The sequence below is a fragment of the Empidonax traillii genome, unplaced genomic scaffold (assembly GCF_003031625.1).
Source record: "Empidonax traillii isolate 1590-97213 ecotype Southwest subspecies unplaced genomic scaffold, ASM303162v1 scaffold124:size1682992, whole genome shotgun sequence".
Classification (NCBI taxonomy): Eukaryota; Metazoa; Chordata; class Aves; order Passeriformes; family Tyrannidae; genus Empidonax; species Empidonax traillii.
The window spans coordinates 354404-369712 of record NW_020955317.1 but is presented as its reverse complement, the minus strand read 5'-3'; the positions used below and the strand labels follow the sequence as shown (position 1 = coordinate 369712).

The window sequence follows — 15309 nt, the reverse complement described above, 5'->3', positions numbered from 1 at the left end:
TGAGTCCATGAGCTTTGCTCTTGCACTCGGGTTATTAAAGCTGTAAACACAAAGACAACTGTGGAGAGATGCAGGATTTGTCTTTAGGGGGCAAGGGTATGCTGTGTATCCATCTATGTGCTGAAGCAAAATGATTTAAATCTGCTCTAGGGCCCAGATATTGAGGCCTTCAAAGGGCATCAGAAAGTGGTTGTTAGTGGAGGGATGCTGAGCTTTTGTGGGTTGAGCTGAATCTATTCCATAGAAGAGAAAACACCCAGAAGCTATATGAGAGCTTTGGTACTATTTGATTTCTCCCCATCTTGGTCAGATTTAGAGCCTTTACATTTTTGGGGAGTAAAAACTCTCAGATGAGAGCTGAGGATGCAGAGACATAGGATTGTGTTTTGCTTCAGCTCGTAGGAGAGCACTTCCTGGCCCTTTCTCTTCCCCACTGAGCCACCCTGGGTTTAAAGTCTTGTGGTGTCCCACTAAAAACGAGTTGATGACAGAAGACAGCAGAGAAATTTGCTTTATTTCCCTCATGCTCTGACTGCCATGTGGTTTGGGCTGGAAGACTGTGAATTAATCAGAGAATTTTGTGGTGGAAGGGATGAACAAGAGAGAGATTAAAGGAGCTTTCAGCTGACATGCAGGGGCAGTGCACTTAAAACCCTGCACAGAGCCATAGCATGGTTTGGGTTGGGAGGGAACTTAAAAGTTCATCTTGTTCCACCCCCTGCCACGGGCAGGGTCACCTTCCACCAGCCCAGGTTGCTCCAAGCCCTGTCCAACCTGGCCTTGGACACTTCCAGGGATGGAGCAGCCACAGCTTCTCTGGGCAACCTGTGCCAGGGCCTCACATGTCAGTATTTTGGATTTAGGACAGAAATCTCTCATCTTCCAAGCATTTTTATTCCATACTTTCTCCTGTAGTGCCTAAACTCTTGCATGTCTGTGCAGTGTCCATGGCTTATGACCCTGAGAGGATGGGATTTATCCCACCTCGCTGTTACCCAGCTCTCCAGGCACAGTCCAGGATCAGTGGGGAGAAAAAAGGGGAGGACAGAGCGTCCTTGAGAGGGCAAATCATCCTTTTGTACCAGAAACTGGGTTGAGTAATTTTAAAAGATGTCTGGATTTCTCCCTTGACTGTGGGGAACCTTGACAGCCAATTTAGACGAGCTGAGTAATATTTAGATGGCGAAAGTTGTGTGAGATTAATCCAGGGCTGGTGTCAAAATGAGATGGGGAGAAATTGCCATGATATTTCAAGTGATCACTAATGGGAATTTTGACAGAAGTTTAAAATGGTGACAATTTTGTGCTAAAATGGGATCACGGTGCTTTTCACTGAAATTCTTGTCATTTTTGAAATCTGTTTTAAGACCAATTTTCAGTCAATGCACTCTTCATATAAATTTAGCGTTCTAACTTGCATACAGACTATAGTAAACAGGGAGAAATAAAATTATTTATACATTTGTTAAAGCTTATTTCCAATTTTTGCGGTACCTGAATGCAATTTTGTTTTTCTGTTTCTCCCTCCATTTTTTAAGTTTCTTAGAGTCCATTTGTAGCACTTGAGGATATGATGTCTGATAAATTTAATGAAGAGTTGAGTGAACCTTTTGTTTCAGTGTGACAAATAAGTGGTCACCTTGTCTAGTGTAGTCCAGTGAATAAAGTGCAGAATCAGAAATAAGTTTTAACCATTGGGAGAAGATATAATGAAGACATTTGCTGTTCTTTAAAAAGGCCTTTAAAGTCTGTAGGCAAAAACCCTCAAGTTTTTTGCTGCTAAGAGCATGATAATTTGCCTTAAAAAAAAAAGTTTTTTGTGAAAAGAAGAGATTTACAAGGTAAGTTATTTTATGAAGTTTTATCCAGACTCTGCTCCTAAACTTCTGAACAAGGTTAAAGACACCATTAAGATATCATTAATATTTTGTGTGCTTAGCATATACACAGATTTTTTTTTTTTTTCCTGCTGCACTGTTCTCACTTGTAAGAGCAATAAATCTCCCTCAGGAACTAATCTCATTTTTGTAAAATATGCAATGAAATATTTTGAATTCTGTCCTCCCAAAGCAAAGTATTTCTCATACGGTCCCAAAATATGACTGGACCTGAATGTCTCCTTTTTTTTTTTTTTTTTTTTTTTTTTTTTTTTTTTTTTTTTTTTTTTTTTTTTTTTTTTTTTTTTTTTTTTTTTTTTTTTTTTTTTTTTTTTTTTTTTTTTTTTTTTTTTTTTTTTTTTTTTTTTTTTTTTTTTTTTTTTTTTTTTTGATAAATAGTTTTAATTTTCAGTGATCATTTCTTCGTCCTGTGTGAGTTTTCCCTTATTTGGCTTAAAAAAACTCCAAACCAACAACACTTTTTTGCACCTGTGGAGCTTCTTTCCTTTATCCATAATTACCTATAATTGTCTGAAATGCCTAAAGCTTCTCAGTCTGCTTCTCAGGTCTTCCCCACTCAGCTCCCTCTGGAGATATTCATCCTGCCTGGTTTAAGTTTCTGTCTAAACAGTGGCTCAAAGAGCTGAAACTTAATTTTGGAGTTTGTCTCTATTAAATGAAGAGAGGCAGGTCCTTCCTCGAGGATTGTTCAGAGCACTTGAGCTACACCCTGTGCATGGACATTGTCTTTGTACTGCTTCAAAAAAATCAACCTGAGATTCTTTCCACTTGTCATGAGGGACATTTTTGGTCCCATTTTTATTTGCAGTAAGTTGACACTTCCATAACGTTGTTCTCTTGTGGCATGGAGTCAGTAAATGTTTCCCCTCCCAGCCATCACCTCCAGGGTTTATTTTCCTTTGCTGTTGTTCCCTGTGACTCTCAACAAGCTCAGTTTGCTGCCCTGAATTGCAAGTGTGAAACTGTCTGCGGGAGTTTTTCTGTATTTCATCCAGATGTCCAGTTTAATCAGCTCTTTGTCTGTCTGTGTGAATTGCTCTAAGTATAAATTCTTTTGTTGTCTGTCTAAGCACATGATTTACTGCAGCTCCTCGTGCAGTTGCCTTGAGCGCAGGTAATTGGGAACATCAGCACTCTGAGAAATGTACCCACTTCCCCGTGTCTACAAAGGTTATATTTATTAATACAAATATAACAGAGCTTCTGATGGATTCACCTGCATAACCTCCTCTGAATGCAAATATGGGATTCCATAAACACAGCAGCGAAGTTGTATTTTTTAGGTGCGTAAATCTCACCCAAAGAACGAACGGAGTAGGACCATTCCTTTACACAACCGAATGAATATTTAATTTATATCCAAGCCTTGGGTTTCAGAGCTGCCCAAACATCTGTCTTCACAATTATGATCTGATTCTACATTTAATTAAGTCATGACCAAAACCCTTTTTGACTGAGTTGCTGCAGAATTACACCTCGTATTTTTATGTTTCATTGCTATGATTCCTTTTAATTGAATGTAAATCGTGCTTGGGCCTGTATTTTGCAAAGTGCTGCTGAACATTAAAGCTTTACTGTCAGAGCTACGGTCTATATAGCTGGTAGGGAGGAAATAAACTTAATGGACTCGATATTATACTTCTTTTAAAAAATCATTTAGCAATGAACACAGCATGGCCAGCAGTGACCCTTGTAACCCGGGAGCCTTTGCCAAGCAACTGGCCCTTAGATAGCAGTTCTGCAATTAATTTCATACCAGTGCTGGGATTGCCAGAGCAAATCACATCAGCAGCCTGGCTCAGGAGTATCTCCTGTGACAGAGCCCAGCACCAGCTGTTCCAGGGAAAGATCAAACTATTCCCCTGGTGGAAAATCATGACATAATCTGCCCGCTGGGGTAGTTCCTTCCTGCGTCTGAACTGTGGAGCGTGCTGGGAGATGAAAAGATTGATCTCTGCTGTTTTATTGCCTTATCTGAAGTAACTTTGAACCTCCTCGAAAATATGAACATTTCTAATTTTGTTGTTTTTTTTCAGCACTGCCTTAATAATGCCATTTTGCCGCCGTGAGTTCTGGGGGTTGAGTAAAGGAACGTTGCTCTGGTTTCCTCTCATGTTTCCCTTCAGGTTTCTGGGTTGCCCCAATTCTTATTTGCAGGGTTTAATTTGCCATTTTACCCTCCTTAATCTTCTATACCTCTGTTGTGACCTATTTATTTTTATCCTGGTCATGCCAGTTGTAGCTTTTGCCTCGGTTTCCATAAATTAGATGAAGCCAGGGAGGTTGTAATTTCCTAGTTGGAAAATGGCTTTTGTAATGGAGATACACCCTGCAAAGATCTGTCCCAAGACTCCCACACCAGGCAGCATTTGGGACCTGTCTCAAACCTCCATAAGGATTATGGTGACAGCAGTAAATTTAATGAACACAGAGCATGACTGACTCAAGGATCTAAACACTGCATCTTAAACACAACATAAAGGGCTTTTAGGAACAGGGATACATATGATGTTATTCATTGTTTTATTATTGTAAATATTGAATTACCCAATTACCAGGTACGTGATGGGATTCTTGGGGTTGTCCTGTGCAGGGCCAGGAGCTGGACTTGGATGATCCTTCCAACTCGGGACGTTCTGTGTTTCTGCAATGCCCGTTTGCAGGAATCAGCACATAAACCACTTAGAAACTCCCGTTTATCGTTACTGTCACTTCTTCTCCTTCCCTTCTTTCAGATGATCACTCAAGAGTGAGATTGCAGCTGCTGGATGGGGACCCTCACTCTGACTACATCAATGCCAATTACATCGATGTAAGGCTCCTGGACATCCCCCCTGTGACAAACACCCCTGTGACGAGCCTGCTCAGGAATTTGGTGCCTCTGACATAGGGACAGACTGTTGATCTGATATGAGTGACAGCTGAACGTTACACAGGCATCGTGTTGTGACAGGGAGAAGGTTCTCAGTCTCCAGTTTATTTTGTCTGACCGATCTGGGCAGATGGAGATTTCCTCTGTTTGACAGATCCACCAACATAAGTGGAATGTGGGCTAAATGATGGATGCAGGAATCAGTATCAGCCCCTCACAGTAGCATTAGTGGGTATCTGAGACTTGCCAGCTACTTACAAAGTTGTAGTGCAGAAGGCATGTAAATAGACTGACTTTTTTTTTTTAGTGTTACAAAACAGCATTTGAAAGCCAGCCTCCCTCTCACACTCAGTGATCAAATGAACATGCACTTCTTGTATGCAGCTCCTAAATCACAGGAACATGAAATGTTTAGAATAGTTTCTTTAAGGGATAAAAAACACACTTAGGCAGCATTTTCACACAGAGGCAAATTCATACCTTTATTCTTTTCAAACAAGAAGATGTCAGCTTTCAAAGTTACCCACAGGTTAATCACAGGACTTGCATTTCTCTGAGGAAATGCTTAAAAATGCCCATTCCAATTTTCTCTTTGGCATGATGAAATTTTATTATTCAGCCTGAGCAAGATACCCTCACTTAAAATCTCCCAGGGAAACCTGGCTGCCCCCTTTATTCATTCAGTAACCAGTTATACCCTGTCAGAGTGCAGCAGTTGGTACCTGGAGAGTATCAAATCCATGCAGTGCTTTCCCTGAGCGTTTCCCTGTGCTTTCCCCTGTGATCTCACAGGCATTTCTGTTTTTTCCCTGTGCTTTCCCGTGGGATCTCACAGGCATTTCTGTTTTTTCTTTTTCTCCAGGGGTACCACCGGCCTCGCCATTACATTGCAACTCAAGGCAAGTTCACTCTTGTGTGTTCAAATAATTGTGAAACCGCTGCTGTTTTAAATTGTTTGAGGAGCTATTTATAGGGTGACATCACCTGTTTTGGGGAACAGGTGACTATTCATGTTAGATTACAAACCTCCCTACTCCTGATCTTTACACCAGGGGGCTGTTTTCCTGCATCACTGGCCCAACTCTTATGCCATGACCACTTCCTCTACCATCATTTGTCCTCATTTTTGTGCATTCTTAACCCAAAATGTGATGTTCACAGAAATTATTTTATTTATTCCTAATTTCTGCTTTATGGGTTCATTGCTGGCTTGTCCCTATTGAAAGAGTAAAGAAAGATATTAGAACAAAACTGGTATTTGAGGATGGATGGGGATGGGGGATGCAGGAAGGCAGAGAATGCAGAGGATGGAGTATGAGCAAAGTGTGTGAATTGAGTCAGTAGAAGGATTTCACCTCCAGTGTAGAAAAGAAAGTCAGAGAGAGGCTCTAGTCTGATAAACCTCTTGTCAGCACTGGCTATTTGGGTGTTGGAACCTGAAATTTTTCTGGGGAAACTTCAGAAAAGGGCTAATTTCTGCATGTTTCCTTCCTCCTTCATAATTAATCAATAGAAAGTGTGAAATGGAAGAACTTTTTGGGACATCAAATGCCAATTTCTATCCAGCCTTACTTACAGGTTCACCATAGGGTGCATCCATGCCCCACCACTTACACACAATTACTGGAGCCACCTCCAGTCTCTCCAGCCCCACCAGCACCTCTGTTGCCACAATGTTGGAACCTGAAATATCCACTTAAATACCCACTGTGAGGAAGGGTCTGAGTTCTCAGAGAGCTCCAGGCTGTTCCTGTCTGTAACCCTGAATCAGAGAGGGATGCTCTGAGAGGGAGAGGAGGATCCTGTGGGAACAGGACAGTGGCTGGAGAACAGCTGGAAAGAATTGTTGGCATTCGCTGCACTGTCTTGAGATGTCCTTTTGTCTTCTCTCCTGCCCCAGGGCCGATGCAAGAGACAGTGAAGGATTTCTGGAGGATGATTTGGCAAGAAAACTCTGCAAGTGTTGTCATGGTCACCAACCTGGTGGAAGTGGGCAGGGTAAGGTGCTGCTTCCCCACTGTGTAAAGCCAGGGCTGCCCTGGGTTTGACATGATGCTGCTGCTCAGTCAAGCTCAGCAGCAAAATGCCTTTTGCCTCCTGTAGTAAGGAAATTAATTTGGCCAGTCTCAGTTTTCCCTAAAATGCTTTAGTTTCTAAGACTTAACTGCTTCCCTTCTATACTGATAAGGGTCATTTTCCTGCTATAAGTCTGGGCTTTGGCAGAGTTATACAAATTTATGCAGGCTCAGAAGCTCTCTCCTTTTTCAGTACAGGAGGAAAAATGTACTTCTGTAATAATTACTCTTTTTCTTATGATTTGAATACTTCTCTAAAAATCTGTAGGGGTGAGGACGTGAGGCTTGTGCTCAAACTATCAAAGGACTTCTTTGAATGACAGTCCTAATCCTAAACCCCCACCAGTTCTCTCTCAGATGGACTAGAAGTCCTTGTGTCAGCACAAGGTAATTTCCAAAGCCCAGAATGGGAGCAAACATGGATAACTCAAAAGGGTGGAGGCTTGACTTTAGGAGATAAGAAGGCAGCAGGTCTGGGGTGGCTTTCCCCAAAATATTCTTGCCTCTTTGGTTTAGAGACTTTCTCAGCCAGAAACTGATGTTCTTAAAATTTTTGTCCTGACGTTTGTCCCTTTGCATTGCTTTGGTACTAAGAAAAAAATTAAATTACAGTTTCCTCGCAGCCATTAGTAATTCAAATTTGCTTTCCCTTAGATCTCATGGTTGAATGCCAGCTGCTTCTGTTCATTTATTGTTATTTATTCTATTTTACCTTCTACTGACACTTCAGTTTGAAATAAATGCCTCTGTGTAAAAAAAAACCAAAACAACAAAAACCCACCACAAGCCCACATTAATCATATTTAATATTTATAAACTCCTTTCAATTATGACTGGAACTGGAACATGAAACCTGCTTTGCAGCAGCTAATTGCTTCAGCTTTTAGGTGCTGTTCCACTCTTTCATGCTAGAGCATTTAATAAGCTGATAGTCTTTGTTAGCCTAAATATCCCTTCTGGAGCTTCACAGCTTTTATTTCTAGTGTGTTAGTTTTGCACATGGCTTTCAGAACTGACTGAGCTGGGGTGTGTTTGCCTGCTCAAGAGGTTTCTTTATTGTGCCTTAGTTGAGGCCTGTCACAGCTGGTGAAATGCCGAGTTTGTGTCCACATCTGATAGAAACAGCTCAGAGCCGAACAAATTTAGTGTGTCTACAAGTATCCCACAATCCCCATCAACTGAAATTCTTTGGCTAAACAGAGAGTTCAGAATTACAGAGCACTAGCACAGATTTTTCTCAAAGGGGGTGGTGGCAGTGACTGCCAGGTACATCTGATCTACGGGCAGGATGTGTATGGAAATCCAAGGAAGACTATCTAAAAAAAGAGCTAAATGCACCCTTTGCATTTTTATTGACAACAGAGCAAATGTTTTAAAAAAAAATCCTCTCTGTGGCTTCTATATCTGGTAAAGGAATTTTGATCTGATTTCTACAGCTAATTTTGACAAGGTCTGTACATCAGAAGAAAGCTCAATTTGCGTTGGCTTCAGCTGGAAAGTGGAGGAAAATGTAGGTCAGCTGTGATTCAAGCTGAGCCAGCTCCTCTCAGTATTGTCTTTTTCTCCCCCCAGGTGAAGTGTGTTCGATACTGGCCAGATGACACAGAGGTCTATGGAGATATTAAAGTCACATTGATTGAGACAGAACCGTTGGCAGAGTATGTCATACGGACATTCACGGTCCAAAAGGTAAGGAAGTCTCCAGGCAGCTGAAATTTTGATGCAGCACTTCATTTGTGTCCAGAAATGGGAACTCTGGGAAACATATCCAGAATGCTCCTGGAGATGGGAGCTGTTACTATTTGGACAGGTCTCACTTCAGAAAACTAAATTTTCGACAGAGATTCCATTTTTGGGCAAATGATTTTACAGGAACATCTTGATGTAACCACAAAAGTAGAATCCATAGTGCATGACGTTTAAATGCATCCAAAAGCCAGCAGAGAGCTGATGATATGCCAGGAATAATAACTGTCTAGTTTCACAGTGGCAAATGGCAGATGAAAAAAGGTACCAGTTAAACTGGATGCCAGGTAGGGTCCCCTTTGAACAGAAATGAGAATGTAATAAAAGCAAGAGTATAAAAACTATCCCCAAATTGGCACGACTTGGAAGATTTTGTTACTTGTAATTAAAAATTGGAAGCCTTAGTGTCAGAGTACTCCAGGTCTGTCCAAATTACTTTCCAAACACCCAGTAAGTGGGTTTAAACCTTTTCCAAAATTCCTGCTAAATGAACTTCAGCCACGCTGGGAATATTGTTTCAGCTTTCTGATACATCAGCTCCATATTTCGTTAAATCGCTGAAAAAGTTGGTGAGAAGTGCTGATGCCAAAACCTGACAGGGTAGAGGACCTGCTGCTGGTTTTCACCCACATTTCCTGAATGATGTCACAGCTGACCAACACTTTGGGGTTACCCTTTGCAGGGCATATACAAGAGGTGTCAATGGTCACTTACCAAGAACTTGATCTCGCCAGAAAAGCCAAGTGATGAGTGTGGGTACCAGTTTCTGCCCTTTTCCCTGCCAGTGGTATCTTAAATGGAGAATTTGTTGCAGAGAGTGGGACATGCCCACTCTCTGGGGGTTCATTCCTGAGGCTGTTTCCTCAGTGCCTCAAACAGGATTTAAGGGTGACTTCTGGGTGGTTTATAATGACACTGAGGGGGGTGGATAAACACAGCCATGGTGTGCTGGGGCTCAGGTCACCCTTGGACATGCCTGATGAGCTGGGTTTGAACTGGGAGCCGGTATCCACCTTCACAGTCCTCACTTTGCTGGCGATTGGAGTTCAGCTCAAAACCTCTTGGAGCGAAAGGCGGGATCGGCCACGTTCCTGCTTTCGAAATGTTTGTTATCCCTCCGTGTGAGGGAAGGGAGCAGGGATCAGAATACGCTGATTGCAGCCCGATGGAAGAAAAATAGAGGCTGTGTTGTCTCCTCAGAAAGGCTACCATGAGATCCGAGAGATTCGGCAGTTCCACTTCACCAGCTGGCCGGACCACGGCGTGCCCTGCTACGCCACGGGCCTGCTGGGCTTCGTGCGCCAGGTGAAGTTCCTCAACCCCCCCGAAGCAGGACCCATCGTGGTGCACTGCAGGTATGCCAGCCCTCCACCTGAGCCCCTCCTCCTTTTCATCTCTTTGCCTGGCAGTAACCAACCTGCGCCTTCCTTGTCCGAGGGTGTGGTCTGTGGGCCCCACCAGGAAACAAAGTGGAATGCGTTTTTCTTTCCTGAAGTGGCAGCTTTTGGAGCCGATCTGGCGTGAGTTGGGGACGATGGAAGTAGGGCAGAGAGGGCCTTTTAAATGTAGAAGACCCCCTGGTGTCCTGTGCTCTGTGAGATGCTCGTAGCAGAGCTGGGAAAGTGGTAAATATCTGGGACAGCCGTTCCAGGCTCAACAAACCTCGTGTGGCTGAAGGGACAATGCCAACAAAAAGGGAATTATAAAGCAGCTTTGCTTCTCTGTACCCACATGGGTTGCAGCTCAGCTTTGTACCAGCATCAAAGGTCTTCTCTGGTCTAGTAAAAGGTGTCCCTGCCCACAGCAGGGGAGCTGGAACAAGATGATCTTTAAGGTCCCTTCCAACACAAACCGTGCTATGATTTTGTGATCTGAAATATTAGTCTGGCTGCCAGCCCTTGGGCACCTTGGCTTTCTGAAAGCCCAGGAAGCTGGAATGGGAATGTCAGGCTAAAAACCTGCCCAGTGCCTTTCAGCTAGTAAATGAAAGGAGTTAAGTGACTTCAAATTCAAAGAAAGACATGGTTATGAAACCAGAGTTTGGGTTTGTAGCAGCAGTTACATCTGCAGGGCTCAGGGCATGTGTAATCTAAAGAAGGCAAGCCTGAAGAGCAGGGCTGGCTGTCCCAAAATCTCACCCCTAATCAATCCACAGGGAATTACCACTGATTCCCACACTGTGTCTTGAGAGAGACAGAGAGAGAGCACATCCCACGACTATTTTTAAAAGGAAAATCAATTAAATCTTGTCTTTTTAAAACAGTTTTGGATTGGGTGGGTGTTTTATTTGGTTGGAGTGGTTTTTTTTAGCAAGGAACAGATCAGTTTTATAATGAGATACAGCTAAGCCTGAGGAGGTGGCAGAAGGGACTCATTTGGAGCTCAGGGTCTGAGTTCGCTACCTTGGTGCCACGACATGCCTTGGAAGGTGTCTCAACCTGATTCCTTGTCACCAAGAAAGCAAGGAGAGATTTTTCACCCTTCCCATTTTAATGAATAAATGCCATTTCCTCTGTGTTATTTATCTGCTTTTGAATTTTAATGACTTGCTTTAAGTGGTAATTACCAAATTCTCCCTACCGATGCCTGGCTGGATAATATCACTGTTCGATATTTATGAAGTGCCAGGATCCTCTAAATATAGAAATGTTATAACTATTTGTTAAAATTCTGAAAAGCTGAGAGATAAAGGGAGAGGAAATGCCACTTATTCATTAAAATTCCGCAAATGAAAAATATCTTCTCTCTATTCAGCAGTTGATTAATCTGGTCCATTAATTTATGGTCATTCATATCTCCTTGCTTTCGGCTCTGCTGGAGTTTCCAGGCAGCTGAAGTTTCCCTGATTTGAGCAGAGTTTTCCTCCTTCCTTGGGAGTAATGTGAAGAGGCGTTCTCCTCTCTCTATCCTTCACACCTAAGCAGCTTGGATGATTTCCCGGGAGGGAAGGAGGACACGATGACAACACAGTTTTGCAGGAGATGGCCCAATTCTCACAAGCAGCAGGGAGCTCTGAACTGGAGGGTTTGAGTAGCCTTGAGCCCCTTCCTCTGTGATTTTACGATCTGTAACTTGAAGTCAGCCTCCTCAGGACTCAAAACTCCTCTGGATTAAAAAGGGAAAAGGAATGTTTGAGGTGGAAGACTGAGCCCCTTTCATCATCCCCACTGGAGTAAAGGTGTGCATGTCTTTTAAAGACTACCATGGAAGAAAATCTCTGGAATTGTGTCTGTTTGCAACCCAGAGGCTGCTCTCCCACATCCTGTGTGATGAGAGGGGTGCAAGTGAACAGACCTGTAAAATCATAATGATCATTTACACAATTTTTTGTTGCTGTCAAGTAACATAAAGCTTTTCTTTCTGCTACCTAGGTCCATTTCCCTTTCAACACATTTTATTTCACCTCATTCTCTTGAATCCTAAGCTGATTTAGCTACACAGATAAATGAACACAATGGGGAGCAGGAGCAGCTCCCAGGAGAGGACAGCTGTGTGTGTGCTGCTTTTATTTTCTCCTCCACAGAGCCCTGCCTCTCCACGCTCCCTTGGTCACCCAAACCCTCCTGGTTTTCTCTTTTCCAGTGCTGGGGCAGGGAGAACAGGCTGCTTTATTGCCATCGACATCATGCTCGACATGGCAGAGAACGAAGGCGTGGTGGACATTTTTAACTGTGTGCGAGAGCTGCGGTCCCAGAGGGTCAATTTGGTGCAGACAGAGGTGGGTGCCAGCAACTCTCCCTTCACAAGGTGCTGCTTTTCTGTCAGCTTCTCTGTTCCACAGCAACCCAGCAACTCATTAAGTCAGCAATTGCTCTGTGCTGTGATTATGCAGAACTTTCGGTGGCTGAACATGCCCCCAGATGTGCATGGAATCACATTCGCTGGCAGCCACTCAGGGCCTCCCAGACAGGAGGGCAAGCCTTAAAAGTTTAGGTCTGTGCATTGCTGATTAATTTTATGCTCATAGCAGGAAAAAAAGAGCTCCCGAATCCTCTCATGACTCATTCATAGGCACACTGCAGACTCCAGTAGTACCTCGTGTACATCAGTTGGAGCTAAACAAACAAAACACCCTTGATTCAAGCTCTGGGTGCTGATTAAGCAAGCTCTGCTCCATCATGTAGTGTCTGGCAGCTGCACAGATTCTGTGGAACTGTGCTCCTGCTGCACGAGTTTTATGTGCGTCCTTTAGTGCCTTCCCCTCCTGAGGGACAGGACAATAGCCTGGAACAGAGAAGGGCTGTTGGAATTCCAACTTTGTTGGAATTTCCATATTTACTTCAGGGCAAGAGCTTTACCCAGAACACCGAGAGTCCAGGATTCTGAAGACATAAATGGAGGTGACCTGTTAGTACAGTTGTTTCTGTAGAGTTGTGCCAGGGGAGGTTTAGATGGAAAATTAGGGAGAATTTCTTTGCCAAGGGATTGTCAATCCTTGGAACAGGCTGTCCAGGGACAGATGTGATGGAGTCCCCATCCCTGGAGGGATTTAACAGACAGGGAGAAGTGGTACTTGGGGACATGATTTGTGGCTTGACAGTGCTGGGTAATGGTTGGACTTGATGATCTTGGAGGTCTTTTCCAACCTAAACAATTCTATGATTCTCTCTATGTTATCAGAAGCCCATTCCTGACCATTGCCTCACAGTTATGAACAGAAAGGCTTTACACCCTGATTTCCTCCTCAGCCCACCCCCGTTTTGTCCCGACGTTCCTGAGAGTGGCAACTTCCCATTTTACTTGTAAATTTGAAGTGAATACATGAGACCTCACATCCAGTGATGGATGAAATATGCTCACAAAGCTGTCACATAGCACACTGTGTAATTTGTCTCCACGTGAAGCAGAGCCAAATATGCATATTGGGCATGATTTAAGGGGGGGAAAAAGTGTGATATTTCATGATCTGTATTCTAAATATGATTTTAACGTCTCATCCCCTCTCCTGTGCAGGAGCAGTACGTGTTTGTCCATGATGCCATTTTGGAGGCATGTCTCTGTGGCAACACAGCCATTCCAGTTTGTGAGTTCAGATCCATATATTACAACATCAGCAGACTGGATCCACAGACCAATTCCAGCCAGATAAAAGATGAGTTTCAGGTAATTTCGTATATCTCGGTCACTGCAGTTGGTGTATAGAAGGTGTTTAATCGGTTTCTGTGTGTTATTTTACAATTTCCAGCAGAGCAGAGAAGGGGGACACTGAGCCAAGGTCTGATTTGAGATGATTTTTGTTATTACTCCTGGATCAGGCAGAGGTTTGCTTTTGAGCATGGATTTTTCACCCTTTGGCAAGAAAAAATTTTTCCCTGTGACTTCAGCAGAGCAAGGGTACTGATTCTCACACATAATGTTGTACTTCTCATTTCAACAAATATTCTGTTGTTCATTTTCTTCTGTAATTTATGCAGAAACATTTATGCCTCGAGGTTGCTTATTATCCCTTCTTGTGGCTCATATGCTGCTCCCAAGTCTTGACAATCAACTTGTTGACAACCTTCCACACAGAGGAGAGAGGGAGCTCAGTGAGCATTATTTTAGATATTACTACTTTTCAATGAACTGAATCTCTCAGTTCACTGCAGGTGTTTTGGCAAGTACCTGGTGATGAGACCCAAAATGATGTACAGTCAAACTCACAAGTGCTGAATTAGTGGGGGAAAGAAAGGAAATGGGGACCCCTCCACCATTTGCTGTCACTGTTGCTTATCCCACCCTGATAAATTGGGACACTCAAGCCATGAGCCCTGTGCGGTTGTACCTCTCACACAGTGGAGAACTCACCCTGCAGAACACTGAACTAAGTTTTCCAGTCTTATCCCCCAGCCCTGTGAGGGTGGTGAGGCCCTGGCATGGGTTGAACCAAGAAGTTGTGGATGCTCCATCCCTGGAAGTGTTTAAGGCCAGACTGGATGGGGCTTGGAGCAACCTGGTCTAGTGGAAGGTGTCCCTGCCCATGAGTTTAAGATGATCCAATCCAAACCATTCTGAGATTTTATGATTTTCAGCAAACACCAATGTATGGGGAAAAAAAATTGTGGGAAATATTTGTGGGAAATTTTGGGGAAAAATTTGTGGGAGAGATTGTGGGAAATTTGGGTCAAGGTGAATTTGACAGTAAGGAGAGAGACCTCTACTATTTGTTAAAGCCAGTTGCAGTCAGCGAGAGGAAGATTCCTTTAATTGTAGTAAATTCCCACCCCCTTTGCCAGGAAAGTATCTTTTACAGCAAGAGAATGACTTCTGGGAGCCCCAATGTGAGTCAGAGGCCTCTTTTCCTCCCTCTCTATGCAGAGGGAGAATGTGTGTTTTTTATCTGAAGCCTTGCAGGGAATCATCAGGGTTGGTGTAGTGAGATAAAGAAAGCGGATCCCAACTGATGACAGTTCAATTAAAAAAGGGTCTGGTTTTATCAAGGCACAGCAGATCTATAAAAGTGTTCCTGGTTCTGAATGCTTGGCATGAAGGAGCCGAAGCCGAACTTCATCGAATGCTGTTACACCACTGAGGAAAAAAAAATAGTCCTCACTTGCTGGGTGTATTTTGTCATGATATGAGATGAGATTTGTCACCTCTGCGCTTGTTCTTTTGAGCTGCCAGGGACTGGCAGCTCCTGTGGGAAGGAAATGCTCTTTGCAAACGTACTTTGCATAAGAGGTTTGGTGTCTGTCTGGTTGTAGGATCTATTTTTACAGGATTTTGGCTCAGAGCGTTC

At 43.2% G+C, this 15309-nt stretch overlaps 1 protein-coding gene across 13 annotated transcripts in view; it reads left to right on the top strand.

Moving 5' to 3' along the window:
- PTPRT (protein tyrosine phosphatase, receptor type T) overlaps positions 1-15309 on the top strand; it is a 436407-nt gene that overhangs the window by 408253 nt on the left and 12845 nt on the right. For 12 of the 13 annotated variants that reach the window (XM_027883323.1, XM_027883322.1, XM_027883316.1 and 9 more), the window contains 7 exons: positions 4634-4710; positions 5633-5669; positions 6671-6768; positions 8418-8534; positions 9792-9946; positions 12174-12309; positions 13545-13694. In XM_027883323.1, coding sequence (XP_027739124.1) covers positions 4634-4710; positions 5633-5669; positions 6671-6768; positions 8418-8534; positions 9792-9946; positions 12174-12309; positions 13545-13694 — 770 coding nt within the window. The remainder of the gene's footprint in view (positions 1-4633; positions 4711-5632; positions 5670-6670; positions 6769-8417; positions 8535-9791; positions 9947-12173; positions 12310-13544; positions 13695-15309) is intronic. The other variant, XM_027883311.1, reaches the window with a different exon arrangement.